At 41.1% G+C, this 15,895-nt stretch overlaps 1 protein-coding gene across 1 annotated transcript; it reads left to right on the top strand.

The window, feature by feature from the left end:
- Positions 1 to 281: 281 nt before the first annotated feature.
- Positions 282 to 5,828, top strand: LOC129827264 (transmembrane protein 144-like). Its single transcript, XM_055888001.1, has 12 exons — positions 282 to 525; positions 936 to 1,103; positions 1,197 to 1,319; positions 1,417 to 1,516; positions 1,697 to 1,777; positions 1,914 to 1,992; positions 2,380 to 2,453; positions 2,697 to 2,815; positions 2,968 to 3,087; positions 3,524 to 3,621; positions 4,705 to 4,758; positions 5,207 to 5,828. The coding sequence occupies exons 1-12, from the start codon at positions 420 to 422 to the stop codon at positions 5,288 to 5,290; spliced, it is 1,206 nt and encodes a 401-aa protein (XP_055743976.1). The 5' UTR covers positions 282 to 419; the 3' UTR covers positions 5,291 to 5,828.
- Positions 5,829 to 15,895: the final 10,067 nt, after the last annotated feature.

A 15,895-nucleotide genomic window follows, 5' to 3' on the forward strand; every position in this document is an offset into this window, starting at 1 on the left:
TTAAGTAGGCAAGTTAGTTCAAATACAATTATTATTTAGATGGAGTAGGCCAACTAGGGTTGGGGACAATTGTAGCATTGTCGCTGAGCCTAACCCTAACTCTTTTCCTGACCTTAACCTCATTCACCTAACCTGCTGCGTTAGTTATTCTAACCTGCCACGTTAATTATCCTAACCTGCCACGTTATTTATCCTAACCTGCCACGTTAATTATCCTAACCTGCAATGTAAACAAGCCACCTGTGCCGAAAAATCATCAGTACTTGGGAACACACTCAAAGTTAAGCCCAGCAGCCTAATTGATTGCCTATCTTAATTAGTGTCAGCTGCTGCAGCATTATTCCTTGTTGTGTTACGGCAAGTATTGTCCGCAACACAGGGCCGATCTTCTGTGCAAGTTTTGAAACAGGTTATCGTTGATGGTGGCAGAAATGCTAGATGTATACATGTTTCAACTTTTTCTCCTAATTGCTGTCATGACGTGGTCTCTGGGGAATTTCTCAGAAGCAGAGAAAGTTGAACAAGGTATGTAGCCTACTCACCATACACCTATGTGCTAGCAAACAGACGCTTGAGTTGGTAAAAATAAACAATGCATGCTACCTTGAAATGGTCATTATCTGCAGTGCATGTTGAAGACACTGTAGGGCTGGCTGCTTGAACGCTCTTCCAGACAACACTAGTTTAATTCTGTTATTTCATATTGCTGTATGTAGCTAAAGGTTCACATTAATTTCAAAATGTTATATTTATTATAGCAGTATATGAACTGACTTAAAGTAACGTTTTCAAAACCAGCCTACAATGGTGAAACCTAATTTATCTGAAGTAGTTCGTTTCTCTAACTTGTCACTCAATATTTTTGTCAATGGGTATTATTGGAGTACTTGATGCCGATAAAATGGCCCTAGACTAAATTCAGTAATGTTCTTCAGGTGTGCATGTTGATGAAAAGGCTACAATGAACATTGAAGTAAGAAGATTACCTTTACTCTGTTCATCAAACACGACTGAAATGGCTTATGGCTTTGTTGCAAACACTATTGCTGTGATCTTGTATGGCAGCAACTTTGTTCCTGTCAAAAGGATAGAAACTGGTGATGGTAAGAGATCCATAAAAAATCATAATGCATGTTTTTAAACTTCTCGTTTGACCATCTTGTAATATTTTAACATAAATAAAAAAATATCTTCAGGGATGTTTTTCCAGTGGGTGAGTTGTGCATCCATATTGGTAGTTTCGATGATTGGGGACTTGATACTCGAGTCTCCCAAATTCTATCCATTGGCAATGCTGGGAGGAGCAGTCTGGGCCACAGGTATGACTCCAACTTTCAAGCTGTACTGTAACCTTCACACATACATAAATTGGGCCTACACTCTGAACTACTGAAATGTTTTCCTCAATGTTTACAGGCAGTTTAACAGTTGTCCCCATAGTAAAAGCCATTGGCCTTGGACTTGGAGTTTGTATTTGGGGATCCAGCAGTTTGCTGATGGGCTGGATAAGTTCAAGGTAAGTTATTTTGTTGTGTGTGTATATATATATATTTTTTTTTTTGCACAGTAAGTCCTCATATTTTACATTTTGAAAGGGCAATTCATATTTAGTCTCAAAATAAATACAATTTCCATAGGGAATATGTTCTTAGACCAGCAATTGAGTCAGAGGTAATTGAAATATTTTTTTCAACAGGTTTGGATTGTTTGGTATTGAAGCACAGGATGTTGCCAGACCAGTATTGAACTACTGTGGTGTTGGTTTGTGCTTGTTGAGGTAATGAGTCATGAAAGCACCTAATCCAATACCTCAGAATAATACTCTTGTCACTGGTCAATTTGTTCATTTTATATAGTCCATTTGAAACACCCATGACAATCGTATGGCATTTACAATTTATTTTTGTTTCCAGTGGACTCATCCTTTTCTTTGTGAAGACTAATGTTAGAGAACTTCCACGTTCAGACTCCACCCCCTTACTGATTAACAGGGTAATTATGTTTGGAAGTCTAAATGCTTTTGCTCAATAGCCATGCAGTATCAATTAAGTTCAATTAAAAAAATAATCTGAGGGGCAATCATTTTTGGAATATGTGAGTCGGCAGCAACGATGACATGAAAGCGTACCACAACACATACCACACAGCAACTTCACAGCAAGACAAGACCTAACACCCAAGACATTACCACATCAGCTAATGACTGGTTTGTCTAAAAAAAAGTATGTCATTCATGATCAATTCTTCTGCCACCACAGGACAGACTTGTCAAAACTGCAGAAATTTTTTTTTTTTTAGTTTGTATTGAGATGCCCATGGGAAACTGCTGTGCTGACTTATTGTGTACGCTACTGACTTTACTATTTTTGTCTACTTAAGACTGTGAATTCTGGTGTCTATGCGCCTTCGGAGTCCTGGGTGGATGTAATGGGAGCAAAGAGAAAACGCTGTATGTGAGTACACCCCTTTATCACTCATGCTCTTTGCTTTCACAATTGAGTAGTTGGAGCTGGGCTGAAGTCAATTGATTTTCGTTCTAGTTACATGTTGGAACATGACTTACTCAACTGAACATTTATTTTCTTTTGACTTTTGGTCATGGGGCTACCTCAACATGGAAAATTACAGCTCATTTAGTTAGTTGTCTGTAATTTTCGATGCAGTCATGAACTCTCTCACCACCCTTTTGACTTTAGAGGCTGCTTGTTGGCTGTTGTAGCAGGCCTGTTGTATGGGGCCTCCTTTGTTCCAATCCTCTACATAAAAAGCCATGCGGCGGTCCACGACAGCATCTTCTATGGAGCCAGTCTATACGGTGAGGTGGAAGGATCCTAGAGACTGTAGCCAATCACACATTAAACCCAGTAGTCTATATGTAATGCTGAAGAGGGTTGAGTCTCAACAACGTGCTTAGTTTACATATTCTCTGTCAACCTAACCTTCCCCCCCCCCCCCCCCATTTCCTAGATCTTGACTATGTGTTTGCCTTTTGCTGTGGCATCTACCTCACCAGCACGGTGTATTTCTCCATCTACTGTGCAGCCATGAGGAACAGACCCAGAGTGTTCTCCAGAGCCATCCTGCCAGGTGCTCACTCTCCATTGAAATTCTCTCCACTTCCGCAACTGTGCCCTACATTTCTACCCCGCCCCCCCCCCCCCCTTAAAGTATGGGCTTGATGCAATCATGGGGGTTTCTATCCTCATCCACGAGGGCAGATTGAGTCCAGGGCTGGCTTAGAGAAGTGTTTCCCAACTCCAGTCCTTGACAACCCCCAACAGCACACATTTTTGTTGTAGCCCCAGACAAAAACTCCTAATTCAACTTGTCAACTAATCATCAAGCCCTTGACAAATTGAGTCAAGAGTTTTTGTCCAGTGTCACAACAAATATGTACAATTGGGGGTACTTGAGAAACACTTGGTTAAAGAATTGGGCCAGGATTGATAATGCCATGTACAATATATTATTTTGTAAAGAATGTTAAGTAGGGTGTCACTAAATCTCATTCTCCTATGTTCAGGCTTTTTGTCAGGTCTGATGTGGACATTGGCCACTTATTGCTGGTTTCTGGCCAACAACTACCTTTGTGCCGTGGTCACCTTTCCCATCGTCTGTGCAGTAAGTACACCTCTGGGATGCCCCCTGACATACTTTTGTGTGGACACCCCTTCAAATTATTAGATTTGGCTGTTTCAGTGATGCCAATTGCTGACAGGTGTATAAAATTGAGTGCACAGCCATGCAATCTCCATAGACAAACATTGTCAGTAGACTGGCCTAAAGGGCTTTGACTTTCAGTGTAGCACCGTCATAGGATGGCACCTTTGCAAAAAGTCAGTCAAATTTCAGCCCTGCTTGAGCTGCCCCGGTCAACTGTAAATGCTGTTATTGTGAAGTGGAAACATCTAGTAGCAATAACAGCTCAGCCGCGAAGTGGTAGGCCACACAGAATGGGACCGCTAATGCACGTTGGGTAAAAAGTCTCTTCAGTTGCAACACACTACCGAGTTCCAAACTGCCTCTGGAAGCAATGTTGGCGCACTACTTGTTTGTCGGGTTTCAAGAAATGCGTTTCCATGGCCGAGCAGCCACACACAAGCCTAAGATCACCATGCGCAATGCCAAGTGTCGGCTAGAGTGGTGTAAAGCTTGCCGCCATTGAACTCTGGAGCAGTGGAAGCGCTTTCTCTGGAGTGAAGAATCACGCTTCAACATCTGGCAGCCTGACGTGCGAATGACAGGAAACGCCGACTGAGCCAGGCCTAATCGCCTAACATTAGTGACTGACATTGTGCTCTTGTGGCTGAATGGAAGCAAGTCCCCATAGCAATGTTCCAACATCTAGTGGAAACCCTTCCCAGAAGAGGGGAGGCTGTTATAGCAGCAAAGAGGGGATTATCTCCATATTAATGCCCATGATTTTGTAGTGAGATGTTCGACGAGCAGGTATACATACTTTAGGTAATGTAGTGTTATTGCTAGATGACTCATACTTTGTATAACTTGTGCTTATGTCTGTGTATAGGTTATGACATTGAGATGGTGATGTCGTCTTACAGAATATAGTTGGCGCCATTGTCAGTTTGAGAATGTGCCACCGTTCCTGTTATTGCTAAATGGAGAGAACCTGACAATGGTGCTTTGTAAACATGAAGGTGTAAGTGATCCAATCATTTCAATTAACAGAATTCCTCTTTCTAGGGTAATTGTCTAGTTGCAGGTCTGTGGGGAAGTCTGGTTTTCAAAGAAGTCAAAGTAAGTATCCCGGAGTGAGCAAATGTAGTGGATTTATTAGTCTAAGGAACTGCCTCAGGTTCTGGGAACAAGGCACACTTGACAATTGCGGAAATTGAAGTATAAACTCTCAACCATTTATGTAATTTTGCGCACAGTTAAAATCAAGTTCCACGTTAATTTTCTAAATGTATTTTCCCCTAGAATTTCCAAATGTACAACAAACCTTGCTGTGCTGATTTTGAAATAGCTGGTCTTCATCCCTTTTTGAACCCAGCTGATTCAGAGTATCATTTAGTTCTGATTAGCTTGCCCAATGTTGGATATTTTACATTCTGTTGCTCTTATGCATGCCCACTTTCTCAACACCATTCCGCTCACATTATGGTTAGCCTGTGCCAATCCAATTTGACAGTGTGACATGCCATCAGATATTTGTTGTATTAACTAATGCTTGTCTTTTTTTCAGGGCTTGGTAAACTGTTCAATCTTCCTAGTAGCCTCCTGTGTTGTCCTGACTGGATCAATATTGACGGCCTTCTCCAATGTGTAAAAGAGAATCAATATACCCCCTAGGTGGCAGTGTTTATACATCCTAAAGTAGTCCTGAGGTGTATTCAGTGAGGTGATATGTTCTGAATGTTGCCGATGGAAAGGTAATGGACAGAGCTGATTCACGATCCCCTATTCTGTCTCAGACAATCATATCTGTTCTGGACAATACATTCCGATCTGAATGTTCTGTAATGTTACACCTTCCTGAACAGGTCCCTGGATGGTGAAGTTTGTTTGTCTCTAATAGTCCTTCAGATTTGTCTGTACATCTAATGGAGCACTTTATCACCTGGTTAATGAGGGTTCAGCTGTTGCTGGTACTTCTGTTGTCACATATTCAATAGTTAGAATTCAAGGGCATTCCGAATGTAAAGAGTGACGATGTATTAGTAATTTCAAATGTTCACTCTACTGAAAATATTTATGCTGTGTTGTCTGTGGCATTTTGCTATGAATGTGAGTTAGTCAAATCTTTGTACGATCTTAATGTTAATCTTTATATGGGACATGTTTGAATAAAATAGCTGACAATCACATGTTTTGAGCATTGAACTTTGAAGGGAAACTAGTGGGGAAAGCAGGAACCCTAAATAGTGTGCTAATCTACTCCATAAATTGAGGGAAACTGCTGCCTTTCAGTCTGCATGGTTTTATCTGAAAATCAAATGGAGAATCTCTCTTCCCAGATCACCTATACTGAACAAAAATACAGTACCTTTGGAAAGTGTTCAGACTGCTTGACTTTTTCCACATTTTGTTACGTTACAGCCTTATTCTAAAATGGATTAAAATAAAATCCTCAGCAATCTACACACAGCCCCATAATGAAAGCTAAAACATTTTTCCAATTTAAGCAAAAGTATTAACATACCTTATTTACATAAGTATTCAGACTCTTGGCTATGACACTTGAAATTGAGCTCAGTTGCATCCTGTTTCCGTTGCTCATCCTTGAGATGTTTCTACAACTTGATTGGAGACCACCTGGGGTGAATTTATTGGACATGATTTGGAAGGGCATATATATACCTGTCTAAGGTCCTGCAATTGACAGTGCATATCAGAGCAAAATCCAAGCCCTGAAGTCAAATGAATTGTCCGTTGAGCTCCGAGACATGATTGTGTCGCGGTACAGATCTGGGAAAGGATACTAAAAAACGTCTGCAGCATTGAATGTCCCCAAGAACTGGGTCGGGGGAGAAAGGCCTTGGTCAGAGAGCTGACCAATAATCTGATGGTCACTCTGACAGTGCTCTGAAGTTCCTCTGTGGAGATGGGAGAAACTTCCAGAAAGACAACCGTCTCTGCAGTACCAATCAGGCCTTTATGGTAGATTGGCCAGATGGAAGCCACGCCTCAGTAAAAGGCACATGACACCCCGCTTGGAGTTTTACCAAAATGCACCCAAACACTCTGACCATGAGAAACAAGATTCTCTGGTCTGATGAAACCAAGATTGAACTCTGACCTGAATGCCAAGTGTCACATCTGGAGGAAACCTGGCACTATCCCTACGGTGAAGCGTGGTGGCAGGATCAAGCTGTGGGGATGTTTTTCAGCAGCAGGGCCTGGAAGACTGAATCAGGTTTGAGGCAAAGATGAATGAGGTGAAATACAGAGATCCTTGATGAAAACCTGCTCTAGAGCGCTCAGGACCTCAGACTGGGACGAAGGTTTACCTTCCAACAGGACAACGACCGTAAGTACACAGCCAAGACAATGCAGGAGTGGCTCAGCCCAGGTCTCTGTCCTTGAGTGGCCCAGCCAGAGCCCAGACTTAAACCCAAACATGTATAGAGAGGCATGAAAATCGCTGTGCACCAACGCTCCACATACAACCTGGCAGAGCTTGAGAGGATCTGCAGAGAAGAATTGGAGAAACTCCCCAAATACAGGTATTCAAAGCTTGTAGCGTCATACCAAAGAATACTTGTTGCTGTAATCGCTGCCAAAATGTGCTTTAAAGTACTGAGTAAATAGTTTGAATACCAAAGTAATTGTGATATTTCGGTTTTTTATTTGAGAACGTTTCTAAAAACCTTTTTGCGTTGTCATTATGGGGTATTGTGTGTAAATTGAAGGGGGGGAAAAATAAGCTTTTTTCTTTCAAATATGGGGCACACATTTGCCAAGATAATCCATCCACCTGACAGGTGTGACAAATCAAGAAGCTGATTAAACGCATTATCATAACACAGGTGCACCTTGTGTGGGGACAATAAATGGCCACTAAAATCTGACTGCAGGAATGCCCACCAGAGCTTTTGCCAGATAACTGAATGTTAATTTCTCTACCATAAGCCACCTTTCACCACATTTTAGAGAATTTAGCAATATGTCTAACTGGCCTCACAACTGCAGGCCACATGTAACCACACCAGTCCAAGACCTCCACATCCGGCTTCTTCACCTGCGGGATCGTCTAAGACCAGCCACACGGACAGCTGATTAAACAGGAGTATTTCTGTCTGTAATAAAGCACTTTTGTGGGGGGGGGGGGAACAAATTCTGATTCGCTGGGCCTGGGCCTGGCTCTCATGTGGCTGGGCCTGTGCACTATTAGGCATGATTAGGGGATAATTCATTTATTTCAATTGACTGATTTGCTTATATGGACTGTAACTCAAATCATTAAATGTTGTGTGTAGGGTTGCACATTTTGGGGAATATTCAGAGGTGGAAACTTTCCGTAGGAATTAACAACAATATATGGGAATTAATGGAAATATATGCAAATTAATATTAATGCAATTTAAATAGATGTTTTTTGCATTGGATATATTAACCATATATGGAGACAGAAACATAAACCTTTTACGTTATAAGAAGTAGACATAATTGCAAATAGAATTCCAATCAAAAAAAGAAAAGAAAAAATTAGTTACGAATTGAACTTTAATTAAGACGGGATTCCATTGTCTCCCTCAATCCGTGTAATGGCTACTGCTATAGGTTTCAGGAGTTTCAGGCTGCTTACCACTCTCTCCCAAAATACATAATCCAGGAGGATCCTCTTGATGGGGCTGTTCATATCGGCAGACTGTGGTATGGCCATTTCTTGTAGAGAATCCTTCCCCTCCAGGAGACTGACAAACATGATACCACCACCCCAATGGGTGTTGCTAGGCAGCTTCAATGTGGTGCTCTTATTCTTCTCACTTTGCTTGGTGAGGTAGATTGCTGCTATAACGTGATAAACATTCACATACCTAACCATTTCCTTGGCTTTCTTGTAGAGTGTATCCATTGTTTTCAGTGCCATGATGTCCTTGAGGAGCCGATTCAATGCATGAGCAGCACAGCCAATGGGTGTGATGTGAGGGTAGGACTCCTCCACTTTAGACCAAGCAGCCTTCATGTTTGCAGCATAGGCTGTCAACAGTATAAATACCTTCTGTGGTCCAAGGTCATTGATGACTGCCTTCAGCTCATCTGCAATGTTGAAACCGGTGTGTATGTTTTCCCTTGTGTCTGTGCTCTTGTAGAATACTGGTTGAGGGGTGGAGATGATGTAGTTAATTATTCCCTGCACACGGACATTCGACCACCCATGGGAGATGATTGCAATACAGTCTGTTTTCTCTATGATTTGCTTGACCTTCACTTGAACTCTGTTGAACTCTGCATCCAGCAAATGACTAGATAAAGCATGTCTGGTTGGAGGGGTGTATGCTGGGCAAAGAACATTCAGAAATTCCTTCCAATACACATTGCCTGTGAGCATTAGAGGTGAACCAGTTGCATACACAGCTCGAGCAAGACATTCATCAGCATTTTTCTACGTTCCTCCATTGAGTCAAAAAAACTTCTGATTCCAGGAGGACCGTGAGCTGTTGCTATCGATAAGGTGTCTGATTCATAATTTTCACCTAGAATAGAAGTAAAGGGACTTTTGTCAAAGGTTGCTTGTTGTGAGCGCTGAGGGAACTTTATGCACTTGGCCAGATGATTCTGCATCTTTGTTGCATTCTTCACATATGATTAGCTGCAGTGAAATGTTAGCTGCAGTGAAATGTCCCCACACATGATATTTTCTTGTAAATTATTATAATTTTTTTTTTTACAATTCCAATTCCATGTACAGATAAATAGTTAAGCAGTTAGATGAAACACCTCCTTTGTCAAATGTTTTAGAATGAAACATGTATGGAAACAGGTGATTTAACACTCCTCAGTTAGCAGCCTCCCACATGGTAGCCCACATGGTAGCAAAAACTAACTAGCAGACATTGTTAATAACAAGTTATAAATGATTTAAACACACTTTGCTGTAGGCTACTATTTACTAGTTAACAAAAATCATGTATGTCATATAAAATATATTCACCCCACCCAGTATTGTCATTAAAACTTACCAGAAACATATATTCCTTGGCTCAGACAGTGTAGTAGTGTGGGCTCAATAGCATTTCATTCGTGTGCAAGATCTTGAGAAACAGCTGAACGTGTGATGGAAGAGTGCAACTCGGGAGAGTGAACCTGATCATTTCTCCCATGGCAATATGCAATAGTTGTTAATGCTTAATGAAAGGTGAATTGTGCAATTTTCGCTCTTTGCTTCTGAATCCACACAATTGGATTTTTATTAACATGCCAACTCGGGAGAGTGAACCTGATTATTTCTCCCATGGCAATATGCAATAGTTGTTAATGCTTAATGAAAGGTGAATTGTGCAATCTTCGCTCTTTGCTTCTGAATCCACACAATTGGATTTTTATTAACATGTAAAAGAATAGGAAATTAGTACTAATATGAGAACTTCAGTCATTTGTTTGATGGGATATGGCAATGGGTATTTTTTTGCGCTTCGTTAGGCTGACAAATCGGGGGATAACTCACTTCAGAATCTGTGTCGCTATTGCAGCTATCTCGTCTAGGCTACTTTTGAATAGGAGGACCACAGGGACAAACTATTGTTCCTCGGGTTCAATCCTAGGATTTAAGTCCCTTCCTTTTCTATTAATTATGTATAATTTGAGAAGTACTTGCATGACCCTGCACTTTCAAAACCTCCCGGCTAATCATGATAGGTTGTGTATGTCAGGACAGCAGACATTGTTGATGCGTACTTCAGTTGTCATAAGTTTCCTAGATGGGGAACCGTAATTGTTCTACTGTTCTGTGTTGTCCTGAAAAGGGGTGGATGTTATTGCTGGTGTCCTAAAATAACCTGTGGCTATAGTGGAGTGGAAACGGATGTATTTGGAAACCAGATATACAATAGAATTAGCGCACATAGTGGCCATTGAGTCCAAACGGAAGTGTTAAATCACAGAATTAATTAACCTATTTACAGATATTCTCACACTCTGCATAGAGGGCTTTTGCTATTGACTATCATAAAAACAATGTGAAAGGGAAGCACACAATGTTGGCTCAAGTTCTTTGGGACATTCTAATTGCTCCGAATTTGCAGAAGGTGTCCCTGCACTTTTGGTCCCAACTGATTGTCTAACTTTATATCCGTTTGAAATTCATGTCCGTGATCTGTAATGCTGTAAATCAACAAATCCATATGCTGATTAAAACAGAGCCTGCACACTTGTTATAGCGTAGCGTGCAATGAGATCTCCCAATAGCTGATTGGATGAAAACCCAACCGGAATAATTGTTAAATGCATTACTGTTTTTAATTTCAATCTGAATAACAATGCAATTAGCGCAGGTCTCTTGTGCTTTTTGGGATGTGATGATACTACTGTAGGATTGGACAATGCAAGCAAAATCCTGTTGAGTTGTACCAATAAATCCATCTAAAGTTTCTGAAGTTTTAATTTTGGTCAACTGGCATGTTGACCACAATTAATGAACATTACATAATGCTGATGAAATGCTTCGGCGGAACGCTTTTCTTGTCGAATTTGTAAAGGCAATGTTTCTATATTTCATATGCGCATTCAGCTTTTAATTTCTTACTGTCTGTTGAGCATGAGACATGAAATTGGAAAGAAGACTGTACTTAAATAGAATAACCGCACTCGCTATGCTCCCCCGCACCTTAACCAAGAAGTTTACGTTTAAAAATGAATTCCTGTCAAAATAGAGTTATGCCTTTAAAAAAGGATTAACTCAAACTATGGGACAATGAAGTTCAAATGGAGCTACACTTCATTTCATGTTTAATGTTCATTTTAAAGCAGCAATTTTAGGGCAGGTCAGCGTGTTTGCTAAATGAGTGCTTCGGCAGTATGCAAGCAGCATGACCACTCATAAGTAAAGTGCACTCGACGTTGCCGGCCCACATTCACAAAGCCTGAGAGTAGGAGTGCTGATCTAGGAGTGTTGATCTACACCCAATGTGTAATGTTTATTAGGATCCCCATTAGCTAACGGCGTAACACTAGCTAATCTTCCTGGGGTCCAACACCAATTACCAAGACATTACAAACAACCCCAAATCAAGACTTCACAAACATTCATCAAGGATACTTTTTTTTCGTTTAGTTTAGTTTATTAATTCAACCATTTAAAAAAAACAAGCACACATAAAACTTAAAAGCCATACATGCACATGAATAAAATCATCGAGGATAACACACAATAAAGTCTGGGACTTATTTCCATTCTGGTCCTCTTGAGACAAGATGGCTAGACAAGATCAAAAACAGTATGGCAGTGAAATAATAAAACAAAAACATAGAAGAGGAACATCTATCTCATCATTCCAGTTACATCATAGGGGTTATTCATATGGGCACAGAAGACAAACATATTTTTACTTTATTTTTAAAGCTGTCCAGAGAGGACGTTGTTTTTATAGGCAGAGGCAACTCTTTCCATTCTGAGGCTCCAGTATACAAGAAAGTACCTTTCCCAGCATTACTCCTGAACCTGTATAAGCACACATCAGCAACACCTGATCTGGTGCTGTGATAGTGTGCATCCCTAACACGAGGAAAGTAATCACTTAGATATCTGGGCGCAGGACCATAAATACTCCTGTTAACCAAACCTAGTCTAATCTGGGACACCCTAGCCTCAACAGGCAGCCAGTTTAGTTCCTGAAAGCAGCTCCTGCCTATGTGAGTACGTGGACTCACCTTCAATACTACCTTGATCAGCTTATTCTGGGCTATCTGGAGCTTAGATAAACGTTTAGATAAACCCCCAAACCAGGAAGTACTAGCATAGTCAAAATGGCATTGAATGAGGGCAGTGGCGAGCACTTTCATGGAGTCCTTATCAAGCAGCTTGGACTTTCTTGCCAAAAATTTTGTCCTGGCATTAACCTTCCCTAGCAGTTTATTGGCCATGCTCACACCTCCCAAGCTTCCATCAAGGATACATCCCAAGTAGCTAACAGAGGTTTTAGTAGTCAGCACCTCACCCCCTAACTCCACTCTGATTTCAGACGACCTACACAATTTAGGTCTGGATCCAAAAATAATTTCTTCAGTTTTCCCTAAGTGCAGAGATAGCTTATTATATCCAAGCCATTTACTAATGTTAGTAAACTCTCTGCTAAGTATGCTCCCCAACATAGTTTTACTTTTGTGTGACACCAGAAGTGTATAGTCATCCGCATAAAGAAAAAGACGGCAAGAACAAGCATCTTTCATATCGTTAATATACAATAAAAACAGCAGAGGCCCAAGCACGCTCCCCTGCGGAATGTCACAACTCATTGGTTTTGCCTGAGACAGTGAACCATTAACCTCTACTACTTGTTCCCTTCCTGATAAATTGGACTTTACCCAGCCTAGAGGGATACTGCTTAACCCCAGTGCCTCCAGTTTGGAGATTAGGAGACAGTGGTTAACTGTATCAAAGGCCTTCTGTAGGTCAAGCAGTACCATTCCACACAGATTTCCCTCATCAATCTCTTTCCCGATGAAGTCAGTCAAGTAAAGTAGACATGAATCAGTGGAGTATCTTTTTTCTAAAACCCGACTGAAAATCATACATTAGACCCTGTTTGTTAACATTCATACATTTGCTCATGTACAACTCTCTCCAGGATCTTTGATATTACAGAGGATAGATACAGGCCTATAATTCCCAGGGTCAGACTTTATCCCCTTCTTATACAGAGGTATAACCTTAGCTTGTTTCATGTCCCTGGGAAAGGTGCCTTGCTCAAGAGAGAGATTAACGATATGCGTAATACAAGGGCCAATTTGCTCAACAGAATCTATTAGAAACCTTGCAGGAATATTATCTAGGCCTGTGGATTTGGAGCATTTAAGCTCTGCCAGCATACTGACTAGTTTGGCTGTTGCTACCTATGCAAAAGAAAAAGAGTTTGGCTGAACCCCTAACTCTACATTATAATTCTTGACTTGGTTGCTTCCATACAAACCAGAACTGGTGGGCAGCTTGCTAACCAGCTTGCTGGCAACAGAAGTTAAAAAAAAGTTGAATTCATTGGCAACCTCTGCCTTTTCATATACCATCTCCCCTTTGATGTTCATTCCAATACTGTTTAGTTTGTTTTTTGGTAGGACTACTACAGCCTAGTTCCTTAAATGATTTCCAAAGCTTTTTACGGTCATTTTTGTTTTCAATGATTTTCTCAGCAAAGTAACCCCTCTTAGCTTCATCCATCCTGCTCTGTGCTTAATTTCTGTGACGTTTATTTAGGACAAAATCATGCTGCTCTTGAGAGTTCTTACATTTTTTAAAGGCCTTATTCCTTGCTTGGATAGATTCTAGAATCTCATGATTAAACCAAGGGCTAGACCTTTGCTTTACCCTGACCTGTCTAATGGGAGCCATCACATTCACCACATCAAGGAATCTACATTTAAAGACTTCCCAGGCACTGTCTACCCCTACACTATCTAGCACAGGTGACCAGTCAATTTTACCCACTTCCTCCCTAAACTTTTCTACACAGTATTTTTTGAGTCCTCTGATTCTAACGGTTTTGTGACACTTAACTATATCTTTAAAATCCTCCTTGTGCAAAATGTATTAAAATGATCACTGATTCCATAGACTATTACTCCACTCTGCAATATTTTAGATTTATCAGACACCAATATTAAGTCAATTGTACTTTGCACTGTTTCACATATCCTGGTTGGATTTTTAATAATTTGGGTCAGAACAAGAGATCTACAAAAGTGCATAAATATATTGTGGGTTGGGCTATTCTTTTTGCAGACATCAGTATTGAAATCCCCTAACAAAATTATTTCCTTCAACAGCGAATCATTACAGTTTGACAACACAATTTCAAGACCTTCATAGAATGCATTCTGCTTGGGCGGCCTATAACAGACCCCCAACAAAATTGTCTTGGTTTTGGGAAGGCAGATATCCAGCCAGACAATCTCCAGATCAACGCTTAAATCCGATCTGACGTTAAAAGCTATGTCTGATCTTACAAACGCACATATCCCGTTCCAATTCCGATCCTTTCTGACAACAGAGTAGTTACCTATCTCAATTTCTGAGTCACAAACAGATGAATCCAACCATGTCTCAGTAAAACATAAGACACCTCTGATTTGCAAACCAACAGGCGTATCTCATCGATCTTCGGTAGTAGGCTTCGGACGTTTAAGTGCACAAAATGTAAGCCCTTCTTCCCAAAGGCCTCATTGAATTCCCGATCCACTTGTAACTCGCTTCCCACTGCGCTGCCATCTTCCCCCTGCCCTGCCTCCAGTGGCCTCTCTGTCGCCATGGAGCACCCCTCCCCAGGTACTACTCCATCGTCCTCACCACCGTGTCCCCCGTCACTCACCTCTGGTTGCCTCCTCTCCGCTGTGGACCCCCCCCCTCCTCCAGTGCACTCTCCACCCTCGGTAAGTCCTCTGGTCCCACTCCCCCTTCAATGCTCACACCCCCCGCGGGTACAGCACACCGACAGCAACGGTAAGCTTCATTGACCCTTTGCCCAAAGCTAGAATTGCTGTAATTTGAAATGAATCCACTGCGCGCATTCCAAACATTCCAAAGCTTTGCTGTTACTCTTTATCCACCGTTCGCAAGAGGAGCATGGGTGCATAGGCCGTTTGATGGGGTTGGTGATAAAGTGAGGTACAGGGCATTGATGGATATCACCCGATAAGAGAAGGCATAGAGTTATTATGAGATCTCCACCATTAATTTGCGATTTCAGACTGGATTTCGATGATCGTTTTGGTTTGTGCCAAGGTGCTATGAAAGGTGGGATATAACATTCCTTCCAGATCCGAAGTGCTGGATAACATCAAAAGTGTTTGCATGACTGAGAAGTTGCTGAGAATTTACTATTCTTTCATCAAAATAGCAGATGCAATTATTTCCAGTAACATTTAAAACAAACACATAAAGTAAAAGTGCTGCCACCATGCCGAACTTGCCGGTCAACATGCTGTGTCTGTGGGGGCAACTCAGGAGTAGTTCCCCTGGTGTGTCCCAATACAGACAATTAAAATACCTGACAGGAAACACATTTACCATTCAGTTGATGCTTTCTATTTCCTGTCCAGTTATATGGTCTATCACATTAGATGTTCTTTAAAAAAAATCTTGAAGGTGGAATTACTTTTTGCCTGAGAAACATGGATTAGTAAAGAGTTCCATTCAGCTATAGTTCTATATAAAGGCGATTTGTCCTTGGCTTGGGTTGTCTTAGCTGCCCTGAATTTGCCTATCTGGTTTGGTGGTTAT

The sequence above is a fragment of the Salvelinus fontinalis genome, chromosome 29, assembly GCF_029448725.1.
Source record: "Salvelinus fontinalis isolate EN_2023a chromosome 29, ASM2944872v1, whole genome shotgun sequence".
Classification (NCBI taxonomy): Eukaryota; Metazoa; Chordata; class Actinopteri; order Salmoniformes; family Salmonidae; genus Salvelinus; species Salvelinus fontinalis.